At 46.7% G+C, this 16,872-nt stretch overlaps 1 protein-coding gene across 2 annotated transcripts in view; it reads left to right on the forward strand.

The window, feature by feature from the left end:
* LOC147121147 (spermatogenesis-associated protein 7 homolog) overlaps positions 1-16,872 on the forward strand; it is a 351,330-nt gene that overhangs the window by 72,760 nt on the left and 261,698 nt on the right. Inside the window, exon 4 of one of the 2 annotated variants that reach the window (XM_085981174.1) lies at positions 6,989-7,036. The exons of the other annotated variant lie outside the window; for it this stretch is intronic. Within the exon in view, the coding sequence (XP_085837300.1) occupies positions 6,989-7,036 (48 nt within the window). The remainder of the gene's footprint in view (positions 1-6,988; positions 7,037-16,872) is intronic. 2 annotated transcript variants of the gene reach the window in all.

Here is a 16,872-nt window from a genome sequence, read left to right on the forward strand (position 1 = left end):
CGTGCCTGTGCTGACTCTCTGAAAGAGCTCTCCACTTAATTCCACCTCCACCGCCCCCCCCGCCCCCCGCCCCCACCCTTATATTAGACCTTTTTCTTTTTCATATCTTTATCCACTTCCTTTTTATAGGCTATTATGGATTCTGCTATAACCACTGTTTCTGGTCCTAACATTCCATGTCCTAACAACTTTCTGCATAAAAAAAACTTCTCATAACCTCTCTCCTCATTCTTTTGGTAAATGTATGCCCTGTAGTTACTGGCTCACTGACCATTTGAAATAGTTTTTCTCCATTTATCTTATCAAAACCCCTCATAATTTTGAACATCTTTTCTGTGCTATTGAAAAAGACCCAGGGGATGATTTTCATTCAGAAGTCGGGAAGAAGGCGGGACTGCAACTTTCGGGGTTGTAGTCCTGCCTCCATCGAGATGTGGCCAATCCACGTGATTTTAACTGGATTGACCTTGTTGAGCCCCCCCAGCGGGCTCAGCAGGCCGATTAAGGACCACCCGGCAACAGGTGACGTCACAGACTGAAATTTCATCTGTCAAGACGTTTTGACAGATGAAATATCAGTGTTTCACAGCTGTTTGAAGCTGTCAAACACTGACAGTCTTACTTCTAACCTGAGTCCTTCTACACAGACTCAGTTAGAAATCTCACTGGCACAGAAAGCTGCAGGCTGTCACTTTTGACAGATCGCAGCCAGTCTGCTTTCTGTGCCGGTTAGATGATGGACTCCCGAAACCTAAAGGAAGGAAGGCTGTAAAGGTAAGTACAGGTAATTTAAACTTCTTTACACACTTTAGACACACCAAACACACTTACCTTTGCACTCATGCACACATCACTCACCTGAACACCGACATCTCGACCCCTCCAAGTCCTTCAACCCAACGGCCCGACTCCTCTAACTTGGTGTGGTTTGGAGTCGTCAGGAATCCCACACTTCAAGCTTTAAAATAGGGATTAGGCTAAAAACTGCCTGTTAACTACCTGTTAACAGGAAGTTAATTGGCACTAATCCCTTCCCGCCTCGGGTAGGCGGGTCCCAGTGCGGGGCGGGTACCCGCCTCCTTTGAAACTTACATGGAGGCGGGTTGGGGACGGGATGGTGTCGGGACCCCCGAATTCAGGACTTTAACCCCCCTGCATGCCTCCAATCCCGACTCCACGGGTCAATGAAAATCAACCCCCCAGTTTCTCTAGCCTCCACTCATAACTAATGACTTTCCTCCTAATATCTTAGTAAGCCTTTTCTGTACTATCTCCATCTTTTCTAAAGTAAGGCACCTGGTTAGAGAGGGGTAGAATTTCGGCAGGCATTCTCCTAGTTGTCCACTGTAACTTCAGCGGAAGAACCATGGAAACCCCAGTAAAATTGCGTAAACGGTGTTTGACATTTCTGCCGGGCTTCCACCCATCTTCCTCTGCAATTACGGTGGTCAATCAGGAGAACCCCTTAGGAAATTCTACCACAGTATTCTAGCTGTGGTATAACCAATGATTTATATAGATTTAACATTATCCCTTTGCTTTTGGACTCTCACTAGTATCATTAAGGATATACTCCTCAATAGTAAGATAGCGGCAAATTTGAAACTATTTTAGGAACTCAGAGCACCACTACGCATGTGTAGGTAGATATTGAATTGTGCTTTTTATATGAGCCTGCAGATACAAAAAGCGCTATAGTATTGGAGAAGCTTGTTCACCCAGTGTATGTGGCTAGTGTAACCTGGTTGCACACACATTCTATCTACCTATCTGTGATTTATCTAATTGCCTAAAAGATTCTGCCAGTAAATAGTTAGAGTCATATATGGGCTGGATTTTCATTCAAGTGCAGGTTGGTGTCGTGTAATCCGCATTTCGCGTTATCCACACAAATCTAATTCGATGTGGGAGATTGATGCAATTTTAACTTAATTGCCCAATTGAGTTCCTGCGTGTGGGAACCCATGGCAAATGAGTATTTCCAGTCAGAAAGTCGCATAATATGACGTCATTATTGCTGCTGCATTTAAGGTCTGCAAGAAGCCTTGCTTCTTCCGCAGGCTGCCAACCTTCTGGCATTTACTGTTAGAGGAACCTGGAGTCACAATGGCCAGCGACAGACCTAGGGCTGCTCCCAGGTTCGACGACATTGCCCTGCAGGCTTTAGTGGAGGGAGCAAGAGCTCACAAGGAGGTGCTCTTCCCTTCATCAGGGAGGAAGAAGCCTCCCCAGCAGACAAAGGCTGTGTGGCAGCAAGTGGCAGAGGAGGTCAACTCCTTATCGTCTACCCGCAGAACCTGGATACAGTGCAGGAAGAGATTTCATGACCTTCACCGCACTGGAAAAGTGAGTATGAATTTCCCATCACTCGCAATCTGATCCACATTGCCTTTCCTCACCAGCACTCAGCTTTAGCAACCTCTTCCTCCACATCCCACTTGACACTGACATTCATGCACCCTTACCCATTCCCTCTCTCTCTCTGGTCACATTCACTTAACTATTTGACTATGCAGCCCTCACACTCCCTATCACTCTGATGCTATGAAAACAACTGACAACACACAGGGAGGGCCCTTGGTCTTGCCACCTCACTTCATCTTTGTCTCCTTCTAAGCATCTATGCTATGGATTCTCTACACTCACTCCTTCATTCTCCCTCAGCCTCCACTTGTCTCCCTCATTGCAGGAAAAGAGAGCTCCCAATAAAAGAGAACGAGCGAGGACAGGAGGAGGGCCACCATCAGTAGCCCACCTCACCCCCTGGGAGGAGGCAGTCCTGGAAATCGTAGGAGTGGGGGACGACGCGCATGTGGGGGACGGACAGACGGGTGCATCACACCAAGCTGGTGACAGAATAGTTTTCCATCTCTCTCATTGACATTGCATGAGTCGCTGATAATGTTTCGGAAGCTCTAACAGATGGACTAGTGATCATCTGCAGTATGCAATGTGCATGTAACATTGGCATCACATCTCTGACTATTTCCTTTACTCCCCCACAGGACCATTGCAGGCACCCGTCCCCACTAGCCAGGAGGAACAGACTGAGCCTCCAGACTCCTCAGAGGAAGCTGCAACCTCTGAGGGTGCAGCGTCAGCAGAATTCAGCGCACCCAGCACCAGCACAGACACTCACACCTCGGTGGGACCTTGGGACATAGTGTAGTGTTGTCACCTGGTGTATCACAGCTCACAAGTGAGCATCAGCAGATTGTGCAGACAGGGAAAGCAGTGGAGAGTCCAAGTTGGAGGGCGCAGGACTCTGCCAGCTCGGCTCAGCTGCATGTTGACCCTCTGCCTCTGGGTCCATCCACAGTATCAGTGGTGATGGCACTCCAGGAAAAGATGCAGGAGTCTCTGGCAGATTTTGTCTCCAGGGTCGCTGCGAGTGTGGAGCGAATTGAGGAGTCCATAGCGAACATGAGCAGAGCCTTTGTGGAGTCATTGGCGCATGAACGCATCACCACGGAAAGGATGGCAACCTCCGTGGAAAGAATGGCCACAGTAGAGGAGAGGATGGCTACGGCCATGGAGGAGCTAAGTCGCCAGAGTGTTGAAAACATGGTGAGTGTTCAGAATATATTGACATCTCTGGAGGAGCGATGGTCAGCTATTGAACAGAGAAACCAGATCTTCATGGCAGGCCCTCTGAGTAGGACTGCCATTGCAGATATGGGTCCCCATGGCCCCCCTGATGTGCAGCAAGGTGCTCTCAAGCCACTTGCAAGCGCTGAGGGGGACCTGACCCATGAGAGGGAAGTTTGTGGCAGACATCAAGGAAGTGGGGGCTCCTCTCCAAGCGCTCACACTTCCTTGCCATGGCAGAGCCCTCGGTCAGAGCCCCACCAGAGTACACACCCAAGTGAGATAGGCATCTGAACCCTTGCATAGCCGCAGGAGCAGCAGACTGCTGACGAGCCCTCACAGGTTCGCCACCCCAGAGGACGCCCGCCAAAGGTGTCAAGACAGGAGCAGCAGCAAAGTGAGCAAGGGGCCTCCACATCTGCTGAAGCCACAGGGGAAGCACCACGTAGGAGCACGCGTAAGAGAAAGATACTGCACAAATAGTCACAAGGGTAGTCACTTGGGTGAAATTTGATGTTTTGTGTGTAAAAGCCATCATATGAATAATGTACTTAAAAAATCTGATGGCTACTGCTGTAGTTGTGGCATGTGTCATTTCGCAAATGGGACTTTCACATTCATGGCTTAAGATTACTTGCAATTGTCAGTATGGTGGTCAAATTGCTAGGAATCAGCTGGTTCGTGGCCATTGCCGATGCTCAGGTAAGAAGATGCGAGGCAAAAGTGCTTGAGTGGCTAGGCTAAGCAAATCTGGCCAAGATGAGTGCGTTCCTTGCATCCCAGGCAGCTATGTTCTCGCGTCCTGCTGCCGCTGGTTGATGGGCCTCTACAGGATGTTCGTTTTCGCTCTCCTCCTCCTCCTCCTCATCTGACGAGGATATGTGAGGAGCTACTTGGTCTTCAGGAATCTGCAAGCCACGACGCTTTGCCATGTTGTGAAGTGCACAGCAAACCACAATGATTCTGGAGACCCTAGCTGCTGAGTACTGCAGGGCTCCACCTGATCTATCCAGGCATCTGAAGCGCATCTTCAGCAAACCGATGGTTTACTCGATTAAGGTTCTGATGGACATGTGGCTGGAGTTGTAGCTCTCCTCAGCTTCGTTGGATGGTCTCCTCAACGGCATCATTAGCCACATCCTCAGGGGATAGCCCTTGTCTCCAAGTAGCCATCCATTAAGTTGGTTTGGCGGACTGAATAGCGGAGGCACACTAGACTGGAGCAGTATGAAGGAGTCATGGCAACTGCCAGGGTACTTGGCACAAACATGCAAAATTTCCTTCTTGTGGTCACACACCAGCTGAACGTTAAGGGAGTGGAAGCCCTTGCGATTGACAAAAATACCTGGATTGCGATGGGGTGCCTTAAGGGCCACATGTGTGCAGTCAATGACGTCCTGCACCCTTGGAAAGCCTGCCAGAAGAGCTAATCCAACCGCACGCGCCATGACACTTGCTCGATCCTTGGTGAAATGAATGTGATTGTGCGCGAGGGCAAAGAGGGCATCGGTTACCTGCGTGATGCAAGTGTGTGCGGCCGCCTGGGAGATGCCGCTAATTTCTGCTGCTGATCCCTGGAATGAGCCTGAGGCAAAAAAGTTGAGTGCAGTGGTGACTTTGACGGCTACTGGTAAGGGTTGTCCACCTGCTCCTCTGGCCTGCGGGTCTTGTTGCAGCATTGCGCAGATGTCACCCACTACCTCTGGTGAAAGTCGGAGCCGCCTTTGGCACTGCTGCTCAGACATGTTGAGATAGCTGACCCTGTGTCTGTAGACCCTGTTTGGGGGGTATCTCCTGCGCCGACGGGCTTCCAAGCACTGGCCCCTTCTGGCCTGTGCATCTTCAGGTGGCTGAGCAGCAGCCTGGTGCTCCTGTTGTTGCTGCTGTTGTTGTTGCTGCTGTTGTTCAGCCTCATCTAATATCCAGAAGGGAAGGAAATAAATGGCTCCCATGCTTCTGGTAAATGCCTCAGTTGAGGAAGCGCTCAGTCAAGGTGGCGAGAGGGGTTTACCAGGAGGTCACACTGGAGATGGGTGTCAGGCTCCAAACTTCCAAAGCTATGGTTATGCCTTCTAAAAGTTCCCCCAGTCCTGAGACTACAAAGTCCTGCCACCTGCAAATGATGGCTGATCAATCTCCTCTTTAATGGTTGAGCTGCAGCTGATAGTCAGCAATCCCAATTGTGCTTCCGCCAGGTTTCACCGTCGTGTTTCCCACCAGGCATGTTTCACATGGGAAAAGGGTTAAAATCGCAATGGCCATTCAAAATGGCCAATTCAAAAGAGGCAATTTAGAGCTTGTTAAGGGCCTTAATGGCCTATCCTGCCTGTTGGAGGCGGTACGGAGTCGGGACCATTAGACACGAATTTTTGAAAATTGCGTGGAGGCGGGATGGAGTTGGGGTCGGGCCTGCCCGCCAGTTTTTGCAATTTTAACCACCCGCACGCCTCCAATCCCACCTCCACGGCCCAATGAAAATCCTACCCATAGAGTCATAACGGCACAGAAGGAGTTGTAGGGTAATTCTATGATATTGTGACATTTTAACACATACTTGATTCAAAGGTGTTGGATGAACTTCAGCTACTACATTGTAGCCGCTAAATCATTTCTGCAATGCTGGACTACCTCTGTGTATGGATCTCAGTTGAGTCACCAAAATCAGATTCACATTAGATGCAGTGACTTATACTTGGACTATTGTGCCATATTTATAACATTAAAATTCAGATGTGTGATGGCTATTGAATTACTGGGTGTAAAATGCTATACTATAGATACACTAATAGAATACCTCAATGTTGATGATGCCAATTGTGATGAAATATTCCATTCATCACTCATCAGTATTTCTCTGCCTGTGACTGTGGTTGGTTTCAGTTTCATTTCCATTGTATTGTACTGTGTGTAGGGCTCCGCCCATACCTGGCTCCTATGTAAGCTGGCCCAGCCTGCAGCGCATCCAGTACGGCAGACCTCTGGATGGAAGATACATTCTCCTCTGTGTGTTACCTTCTAAGTCAATAAAAGCCTTGTTTTGTTTCGCTAACATCGAGTCTCGGATTTATTGAGGCACATCACCAATGTTGATGATGTATTCTCGTTTTTCTTTCCCAAAAATGTAAAAGACCCCATACTCAAGTTTTATAGATTACCTTGGAAAGTCTTTTCATGGAAATAAGGTGCCCCTCACTTGTCACCATTGATGTGAAAAAGTGCTGCATATTATCTTGGGCAGTTACAAACTGTTTGGAAATGCACACAGTGTGTATGTGTGTACTTTCTTTTTCCATAAATGTGGATTATCACAGAAATTAATGTTCACTATCATGGACTAAATGCCATGAGTATAGAGTAATTCATACAATTTTCATTCTCTTCCTGTTTGTGTATATTTCAGCTGCTGTTGATTCATCTATGCCAAAAAGCATGTCTACCAGTATTAAATGTAAGTACTTACTTCATCAGCTATCACAAGATCAAATATGTTAGACAATTCTAGCAGGCAGAATTTTTCTGCAGCCTCTGGAGAAATAGCAGGACCTTTACTTATGCAAGTGAACCTGCTGGTATCTTACATTACTTAGAATTACATAGAATTATACAGCTCAGAAACAGGCCATTCAGCCCAACTGGTCTATGCTGGTGTTTATGCTCCACACGACCATCCTTCTTCATCTAATCCTATCAGCATATCTTTCTATTTGTTTCTCTCTCATGTGCTTATCTAGCTTCCTCTTAAATGCATCTATGCTATGTGGCATCTGACCACATTTTCTTTGGGGAAGCCTCACAGAGTATGCAGAGTGTGCTGGATATAGAATCCCGCTCTTGACTGGGTCACCACCGCTGGGATAGAGGGGCATCGGGGCTAGCTGCAACAGCGAAAAGGCTGCTATAGCTGAAATGGCCAGAAGCTCAGCAAGCGGATGAGAGAGATATGGAGCTAACCGGATGGCAAAACAGTGATGGCTGAAGGAGGAGCACCATCTATGGTAGCTGCAATGACGAAGACCCCAAGATTCTCAGAAGCTACAGTAGAGGTCATATTGGCAGAGCTAAGGGCAAGAAGACAAAGGCTCTTTGACACTCAATGAATGATGCCCCAGAAAAAGGATGTGCAGGCAGTCTGGAGGGAGGTGGCTCTGTCAATCAGTGCCATCTCTTCCACACCACAAATGAGCTTTCAGTGCTGAAATCATTTTAATAACTTTACCAGGTTGGCCAAGGTAAGTGAAGGCACAGTACTCCTGCAGATGCTGAAATAATGCTGAAAGCATGACTCACCTCCACACCATCCATGACCACATAGTGTAAAAAAAGACATGAAGGGGACTGTTAGTAAGCACAATATATTATTACGGTTCCCCTTCATAGGTACACCTACTCTCCTACCATTGTACTGTCCCATATCACAGTTAGTGCCATATCTGAGTGAGAAATGAAGCCACTGGTGCATTGCCTGCACCTGATTGCATGTCTACAGGCTAATATTTGTAGACATCTGTGTAAAAAGACACCTGCGTAAAATTTGTAGCACGTCTAAAAGCTTGTGTTCTTTGCAAAGAAGAAGCATATGAACAACCAGAGGCAAAGGACTGCCACAGATAGAGGAATGGCTAGCATTGGCCCATCAGTTGGCATAAGGAAGAAGCTCTGCTACTCTGAGCAGACACATTGTGGTGGCTTTGGGACATGAAGTTGGAGGCGAGCTGTCAGGTTCAGGTTGGTAATGAGATAGAACCCTTTCAGAGCTGAGTTTTTGCCATCTTCAGACATTCTGATTACTTGAACGGCCTCCTGCTATTGCATCTTTTGATTCACAATAGACTGCACCCTCCTAAAATTAATTTCCTTTGTGTCCCTCACAGGTGCTAAATGCTACAAAAAGAATCATCTGATGAGCAGCCTGGCGCCTTCACATTATTCACCCACTCCATAATGGTACTGTAGGAGTCTCTGCACTCCTAGCAAAGAATCTATAAACTCACTGGAAGTTAACAAACTGAGTTTAATGTATTAAAACTTTACAAAACAAAGTGCAGGAGAAGCTCTAAACAGGTCTTTTCTCTATCACTCCACACGAGGACTGGCTGGCCACGCCCTCTACCTCTGACGTCATGACGTCATCACGTTTCCCACCATTGGGGATGTCATATGACCCACGTGATGACATCATCACGTCAGATCGCGATTTTGTCGATCTAGCTCTGTTTAACCAGAGCCAACATTGAAAGGTAATAAACATGATTAAAGGCAATTATACGAGTCCCTCTGAGAGTCTGTTAGTGGCTTTGCCACATACGCCCCCCCAGAATTGTCTTTAACGAAAAGAGTCAATCGCTGAGGAGGTCGGACAAGTCTGTTGGACCGACTCCTAAATTCCCGGAGGGGAAAACGCTGAGCAGGCGGCGAGCTGGTAGGTAACACGGCGCTGTCAGGTGTGGCAGCGGCTGGCGGCCGGCCGCGGCACGGAGGCTGCGCCAGCTCGATCGGTCGTTCGAGGTCCAGGTGCGCAGGCTTGAGGCGATCGACAGAGATGTGATCCGGCTTGCCCCCGACGTCAATCACGAAACTCTAGTCCCCTGTCTGCAAAACCTTGAAGGGCCTGGCATAAGGAGGTGCGAGTGGGGTACGATGGCCGTCTTGGCGCACAAACCAAGAGGCCGCCTGTTGGTCCCAGAATTGGGGGAGCTTCAAGGCCATTGCATTGGCCTCCATTACTGGCCCGTTCTCTGCGTTCACCGCGAAAAATGATCGCGAGGATTCGGGGTCACCAATGTAGGAGTCTCTGCACTCCTAGCAAAGAATCTATAAACTCACTGGAAGTTAACAAACTGAGTTTAATGTATTAAAACTTTACAAAACAAGAAAATGCAGGAGAAGCTCTAAACAGGTCTTTTCTCTATCACTTCACACGAGGACTGGCTGGCCACGCCCTCTACCTCTGACGTCATGATGTCATCACGTTTCCCGCCGCTGGGGACATCACATGACCCACGTGATGACGTCATCGCGTCAGATCGCAATTTTGTCGATCTAGCTCTGTTTAACCAGAGCCAACATTGAAAGGTAATGAACATGATTAAAGGCAATTATACGAGTCCCTGTGAGAGTCTGTTAGTGGCTTTGCCACAGTACCGTACTTATTTGAGAAAAGCCCATTACTGAAACGGGTGAATCACAGTGAATCAGTGAGCAGGAGGAGTTGAGAGGAAATGATGATGAAACAGCCATCTCTCCCTAGTGGAGACAGAAACAACTGCCACCAGCCGAGGAGCTCAAGGAACAAGAACTCATTAAAAGATCTATAATTGAGAGATAAGTTAAAGGAGTCCATAAATTACATCTGCAACACCATGTAGGAAGTATGACGTGATGTGAAGTACACCCGGTGATTGTGTCAGTCCAAAAGATTAATGCAGCCTCAAGACATCAGGAAGGGGCCCTACGGGTAGTTGTCGCTTCTAGTGTGGCAAGAATGACTGCTTCTATAGCTGGCCTGAAGAGCACTCTAGCTTTGCAATACACCTCGGATTATGTATCCAGATTTGTCATCCTCTGCTGCATGCTCCATAACTTTGCCATAATGAAGGACCAGCCATTAACAGCACCTGGGTAGCAAGAAGTGCAGCAGAAGGAAGAGCAGGAGATAGAGGAGCATGGAGAGGAGAAAGAGCATGAGGAGAATCAACCACCAGTGCCCCTACCTGCCAGAGCTGTCAGATAGTAGCTCATCCAAGAGTGCTTCATTTAAACCATCCCTCCCATCCCCAGTACACCAACAGTCCTGCAATCCTTATCACCACCATCCATACTATCTCCATCCCATTGTCATCCTTATGTCCAGCCTATGGGTCTTGCCCTGACCACTGCAAATATAACACCAACACCAAATCCATAGCAGAAAACAATTCATCGAACTACTCAATTCAATCTGTATCAAATATTTAATTAAGAATAATTAAGAATCACCCTTGTGAAACCACTTAGTGCTTATCTTGTGTGCTCGTTTACTTATCTTAGTGCATCTACAAGGTGTATCCCCAGTGACTACAGCTTGAGAGGTGGAAGGCAGCTGAACTTCCATTGAGGATACTTCAGATGGCCGTGGTGGGCAACCTTGAGCAGCTCTGGGCCTTGAGGGCCCAGCTGCAGACAACAGCATCTCAACGTGGCTCAGCTCTGCTGGCTGTGTAGCACTAACAAGGGCAATGGCAGAATGGGTGGCTGGGGAGCAGTCATGCTGTCCTCCTGAGAGAGAACAGCAGGTGCCTCTCCCAGTGAGCCAAGGCCATTCTCCTGGGATTGCACCACATCATTTCTACAACTTAGCGCAAGACCAGAGTGCAGGAGTTATGTGAAGCTCTTGGAAGCCCCTGTCAACACTGGCCTCCAGAGCCAAATGGCAGCTGTTTGAGTTTCCATGGCAGCAGTGTGAGCTGCCATGAGAGCTGTTAGCAGATGTTCCGTCTTGGTGGGCATCATTGTCCTGTTCATGGAGCTGACCATTCTTTCCATATTGGACAGCATAGTCTTCAACTCTGCATGAAGCCCTGACATAAGTTGAAGCTGGACTCCTCCTTGCTCTGCACAATTACACAAGCTCATTGGCAGGCTGCCCAATGCACCTGTATACCCATTATCCTTCTATGGTAGTCTGGGCCCTCAAAGTTAGCATCTGAGTCCTTTACAGCAGAACTAGTATGCAGTCCCTTCTTCTGTGATTCAGCTTCTACCCACTTAGATCCCCCTTCCTCGATCCCATGCTAGCCTTTCCTCAAGCACAATCAGGAGTGCTCCTCTAAGCCCCACAACAAATCCTTGGACTTCCCCTGCCCTAGACTTCTCTCCACCTTTCCATCTCTCCCTCCCCCTTTAAAAATGTTTTCCAAACCCATCTCTTCAACCAGGATTTTGGTCATTCTTCCTAACCTCTTCCTTTTGACTTGACATTCATTTCCCTTATTTATGAGACACCTTCGGATGTTTCTTTAGGTTAAAGGTGCTACATAACTGAAGGTTGTTGTTAATACTGCCAGGTTATTGTGCTGACATTTTCATGTTTGCTGTATTTCCACACCTCTGTTGATGCAGTTGTTAGATGTACACTTGTCGCAGTAGGAATTAGTGATTGTTTCATGTCTTAGTATTGGTGCATGATACACATTATACTTCAGAAGACTTGAGTGGAAAATAGCTGCATTAATTGCTAAATGATTTACAAATAACCCATGGCAAAATACTAATATAATGCACATGGAAACCCATGTTTCAGCCATTAAAATGAAAGATCTAGCCAATGTAGGTGTTCCATTAAAACTTAAACAATTTGTGTAAAATTCTAGAGCAGTGATGTTTGCTAGAGACATGAAATTGTTGCATGCTAGACACCCATTCAGTGAGCAACAACCTCTACCAGGGTTCAATCGAGCGCAGTAATGCGTATGGCCATTAAATCTGCTTCTATCAACAATTTTCAATAAAATAGTATTGATGTTAATGTCATTAGTGTTTCTTGTTAAAATGTTGTTCATAAAATAACAGGACACATAAAATATCGTAAATCGGAAAGTCTATGGGCTCGAATTTCCAAGCCCCATGGAGGGGGGTTTGGAGGCGGGAGTGGGGGGAAAATTGCAGAATTGGGGGGCACGAACCCTTCCCGCCCCCAACCCACCTCCATGCTCGTTTCCCAGGAGGTGGGTACCCAACCTGTGCTGGGAGCCGCCTCCCCAAGGCAGGTAGTTAACCGGCAGTTTTTGGCCTAATCCCTATTTTTAGCCCTGAAGTGTGGGCTGCCCGACGGCTCCAAACCACGCCAAGTTAGCAAGGCGGACCGTCGGGCTGAAGGGCTTGGAGGGTTCAGGATTTCCGGTGTTCAAGTGAGTGATGGGTGCATGAGTGCAGAGGTAAGTGTGTTTGGTGTGTGTAAAGTGTTTAAATAAGTTTTACTTACCTTTACTTACTAATGCAGGCTTCCTTCCTTCAGGTCTCGGGAGTCCCTCATCTCACCGGCACAGAAAGCAGAATGGCCGCGAGCTGTCAAAAGTTGCAGCATTCTGCTTTCTGTTCTGGAGAGATTTCTAACTGAGTCTGTGGAGAAGGACTCAAGTTATAAGTCAGATTGTCAGTGTTTGACAGCTTCACAGAGCTGTCAAACGCTGATATTTCATCTGTCAAAAGCTCTTGACAGATGAAATGTCAATCCCTGGTGTCACCTGTAACCGGGTGTCCCTTAATTGGCCCGCTGAGCCCACTGGGCGGGCTCAACAAGATCAATCAAGGGAAAATCACGTGGGTTGGCCACAAATCAATGGAGGCGGGACTACAACCCAAAAAGTGGGAGTCCCGCCTCCATCACGTCCCCATTGACAAAATCCAGCCCTATGAGTTACAGAGTAAAAGGCAAATTATTTTACTTTGTTATTTATAGTTTTTCATACTTGTTAATTGTTTGGTCCCCAGCTACTGCCCCTGCTCTGTCAATTAGATACTCTGGGTTAAGGTCATTTCCTTGCCTGGTGTCGGTGCCATTTGTTGATTGGCTGATGGCAAAGACTTGTGAATGAACCTAGTTCTAATAGCCCTCCACCCCTTTCAAAGAGATGGAATTCTGTTCATGTTCTGTGCAGTGCTGATTACTGTCAAAACTCACCAAATGAGCGAAGCTGAGTTCAGTTTATTAAAGCAGAGGTCTGAGCTTGTGGTTCTGTGGATTGCATTGCAATTGTCTACTTTTACAGCCGCTGGGCTGCTGCCAGCTATATAATGTACTTATGTTCACTTCAACATTTCTGCCTTTTATCATTTTATGGGCGATTTCCCTGGGCCTATGCCCAGGTGCAGTGGATTGCGGTGAATTTCAGAAAAGCGGGCAGGTCAGAGCACATGTCCGTAAAGGAACTCGCTCGATTTTCCTCCCATTATGGAAGGATCAGGTTGGTGAGAGGAAGGGAGAGGAGAGTGGAAGTGAGAAAGCTAGAATGTTCCTCACTGGGTGGGCTGGGGCTTTGAAAGCCAAAATAACGCAACGTTGGGTACAAGAGTCTAAGGCCGAAGTGGAGCTCAGTTGCAGTAGGAGGGACCTGAGGCCAGGAATGCTTGTGTGTGGCTAATATGATGCTCAGTGGGAGGGAGGGGGTGCTAGGGTAAACTTCCTGCACAATCATAAGGGAGACAGGGCCAGAATACTTCTCATTATGTGGCCAACATGCTGTTCTGCCTTTGCCTCACAAACCTAAAGTTAGTCTGCATTATATAACCACTCTGTAATATTGCTAGAATATATTTTTTTAATTAATGAAAACTTAAAAAAATATTTATTGAACCTGATATATCTTCTCCTATCTAGCAAATTTAAGCATTAACAAACATAGTACTGTAATGTGGCAGAAAACTATCTGAAGGCTACTATTGGCAATTTTAAAAATGTATGTGTATTTTTACAATAATATCAAGGACATTTACCTTCTAAAATGAGGGACGTAAATCCTCATCTTTTTTCCAGTTGTATCTATAGGATATTTCTTCTTGCTCTTTATTTGATCTCAAATTGTATTTTACCAACCCTCCACCTACATCAGAAATAACCTCTTTTAATCCACCTAATGGTGCAATTAATCTGATAAGAACAGCCCAATTAAAGAGAATATTAAAAATGTTAATTATATGTCTGTTTAAAAAAAAGGAAGATTAATGGATGCTGTGGGAGAGTTTAGAAGAGATTGACTAGAAAGGATGTTTTCAACAGAAAAATTAAATTATTAGCAATTGAAGAAAAAAAAGCCATGAATTCTTTCAGTGTCTCAGCAAATATTCTACCAATACTATCAAAAAAAATCAAATTAACCAGTCATCTTATTGCTGTTTGTGGAAAATTGTGGGTACAGAATTGCTGTACAGAGAAACAATTTGCTCTCTCTAATATGGAACATAGGAACAGGAGTAGACTATTCAGCCCCTCAAGCCCGTCCTGCTATTCAATTAGACCATGGTTGATCTGAACCACAACCCCATCGACCTGTCTTTGCTCCATATCCCTTGATACCCTTACCTGATAAAAAATCTGGCAATCTCAGTCTTGAAAATTTAAATTGGCCCAACATCCATTGCTTTTTGAGGGAGAGAATACCAGATTTTCACTATCCTTTGTGTGAAAAAGTGCTTCCTCGTTTCACTCATGAATGACCTAGCTCCAATTTTAAGATTATATGGTTTTATCATTGAAGATTATGGCAGGCTAAATATATATATGCCATATAATAGCCTTCTCTTGACTGCCATATCAGGCCACTGCATGAACAGACCTGGCTATATCTTCCCTATTCCCACCACGCATATGTCATCATCTATCAAATCTTCTCTCTGTGTATCAACATAACCAGCTCCCATTCATACCACCTGATGAGAGCTACTTCCAAACCATGCTAAGAACAATGAAGCCAAAATTCCCTGAAGGATCCATTTTCTCCTGCCGTAACTCTAGCAGGAGAATGGCAGAACTCTGCAGAAAATGGTGGAGACCCGAATACAGTGGGAGCTTCCTATTTGTTTTATGGATGCTCCAGTCATCTCTTGCAAGGCGAATAATGGCAACTACACTGGGATGTCCCGCTCCTTTGGCTCAGTCAGGACCTGGGGAGAGAAATTTGGTATCGCCCCATTTGGGGCGCAATTATCGGCCGGGTGCAAAGATTAGCGCCTGGAGCTAATTATCGCCTCCGACTGCAAACTTGGCTTTTATCGCCCCTGGAGGTGATTGGAGCGCTAAATCAGACGCTACACACCTGTCTTAAGGCGTAAAGGCCGAGGAGCGAGGCGCTACCTCAGAGCGCCGGCGAAGCTCATGTGACGTTAGTCAGCAATGGAACACAGACATACTGGCGCCGGCCAGTTCTTAAAGGGGAGGGTTGATCTTGCTCTCCATCCACACCCTGCTCATTACAGCCTTGAATCTCAGCCTGGAGAGACCTGTACATCAAATCTGTTGGAAAGAACAAAGGAGAGGCCCAGGGAAAGAGCTCAGACTGCAGCCCCTATATTCTCTTTTAAGTCGATGCAAGGAAGGTCAAATCAGAAAGGACCTGCAAACATAGAAACATAGAAGATAGGAGCAGGAGTAGGCCATTCGGCCCCTCGAGCCTGCTCCGCCATTCAATGAGATCATGGCTGATCATCCAAACTCAGTACCCTGTCCCTCCCTTCTCTCCATATCCCTTGATCCCTTTAGCCTTAAGAAATATATCTAACTCCGTCGTGAATATATTTAATGAATTGGCCTCAACTGCCTTCTGTGGTAGAGAATGCCACAAGTTCACCACTCTCTGGGTGAAGAAATTCCTCCTCATCTCAGTCCTAAATGGCTTACCCCTAATCTTTAGACTTGACCCCTGGTTCTGGATTCCCCCGCCATCGGGAACATCCTTCCTGCATCTAGTCTGTCTAGTCCTGTTAGAATTTTATAAGTTTCAATGAGATCTCCTCTCATTCTTCTAAACTCCAGCGAGTACAAGCCCAATGGACCCAATCTCTCCTCATACGTCATTCCTGCCATCCCAGTTATCAGTCTGGTGAATCTTTGCTGCACTCCCTCCATGGCAAGAACATCCTTCCTCAGATAAGGCGACCAAAACTGCACATAATACTCAAGGTGTGGTCTCACCAAGGCCCTGTACAACTGCAGCTCAGTACCCAAAACTTCTCAACACAGCTTTGAATATCTCCTGCAGTCTCTCTCTCTCACTCAGAATGCGTGGTGCAAAAATTTCGCCAACAAAAAAAGGCAGGAAGCGGACGCCTTTAAATAGCGTTTCCCCAGTCCTTTCCCAACTGCAAAAAGCTCCCCTCAACCTGTTGTTGCTAATGGCAGGCGGTAAGACAGGTGGCGCCACTCAAAATCCGGTCCGGGGCGCTACCGGGGCGTTGCACACTCGACTGACGTCACAATCAGCCAGCGCAGGAGATTGTGGCGGTAGTGTTTAGCGCCGCTGCAAAATATCTAGTTAATTTTGTGAGCGGTGCACGGGTGCTAGTTGCTTTGCGCCCCATTAGCGCCCCCTTAAGGCGCTAACGGGAGGCGCAAACCAACTGAATATTTCCCCCCTGGTGTTTAGTGGATGATAGTACACCGAATCATTTGAAACACACTGGCCTCCAGCAGGGCAAATGTTGACCTCACCAGTGGTATTCAGGCCAAGAAAGCAGCCTGAACTCCCAAAGAAAGGGGTACTTAAAAAAATGTTTTTTTAAGACCAGCCCCCTTACAAAAGGGGACATTGGCGA

This window comes from Somniosus microcephalus, chromosome 3 (assembly GCF_052327205.1).
Source record: "Somniosus microcephalus isolate GS21.2 chromosome 3, FLI_Smic_1.0, whole genome shotgun sequence".
NCBI classification, from domain to species: Eukaryota; Metazoa; Chordata; class Chondrichthyes; order Squaliformes; family Somniosidae; genus Somniosus; species Somniosus microcephalus.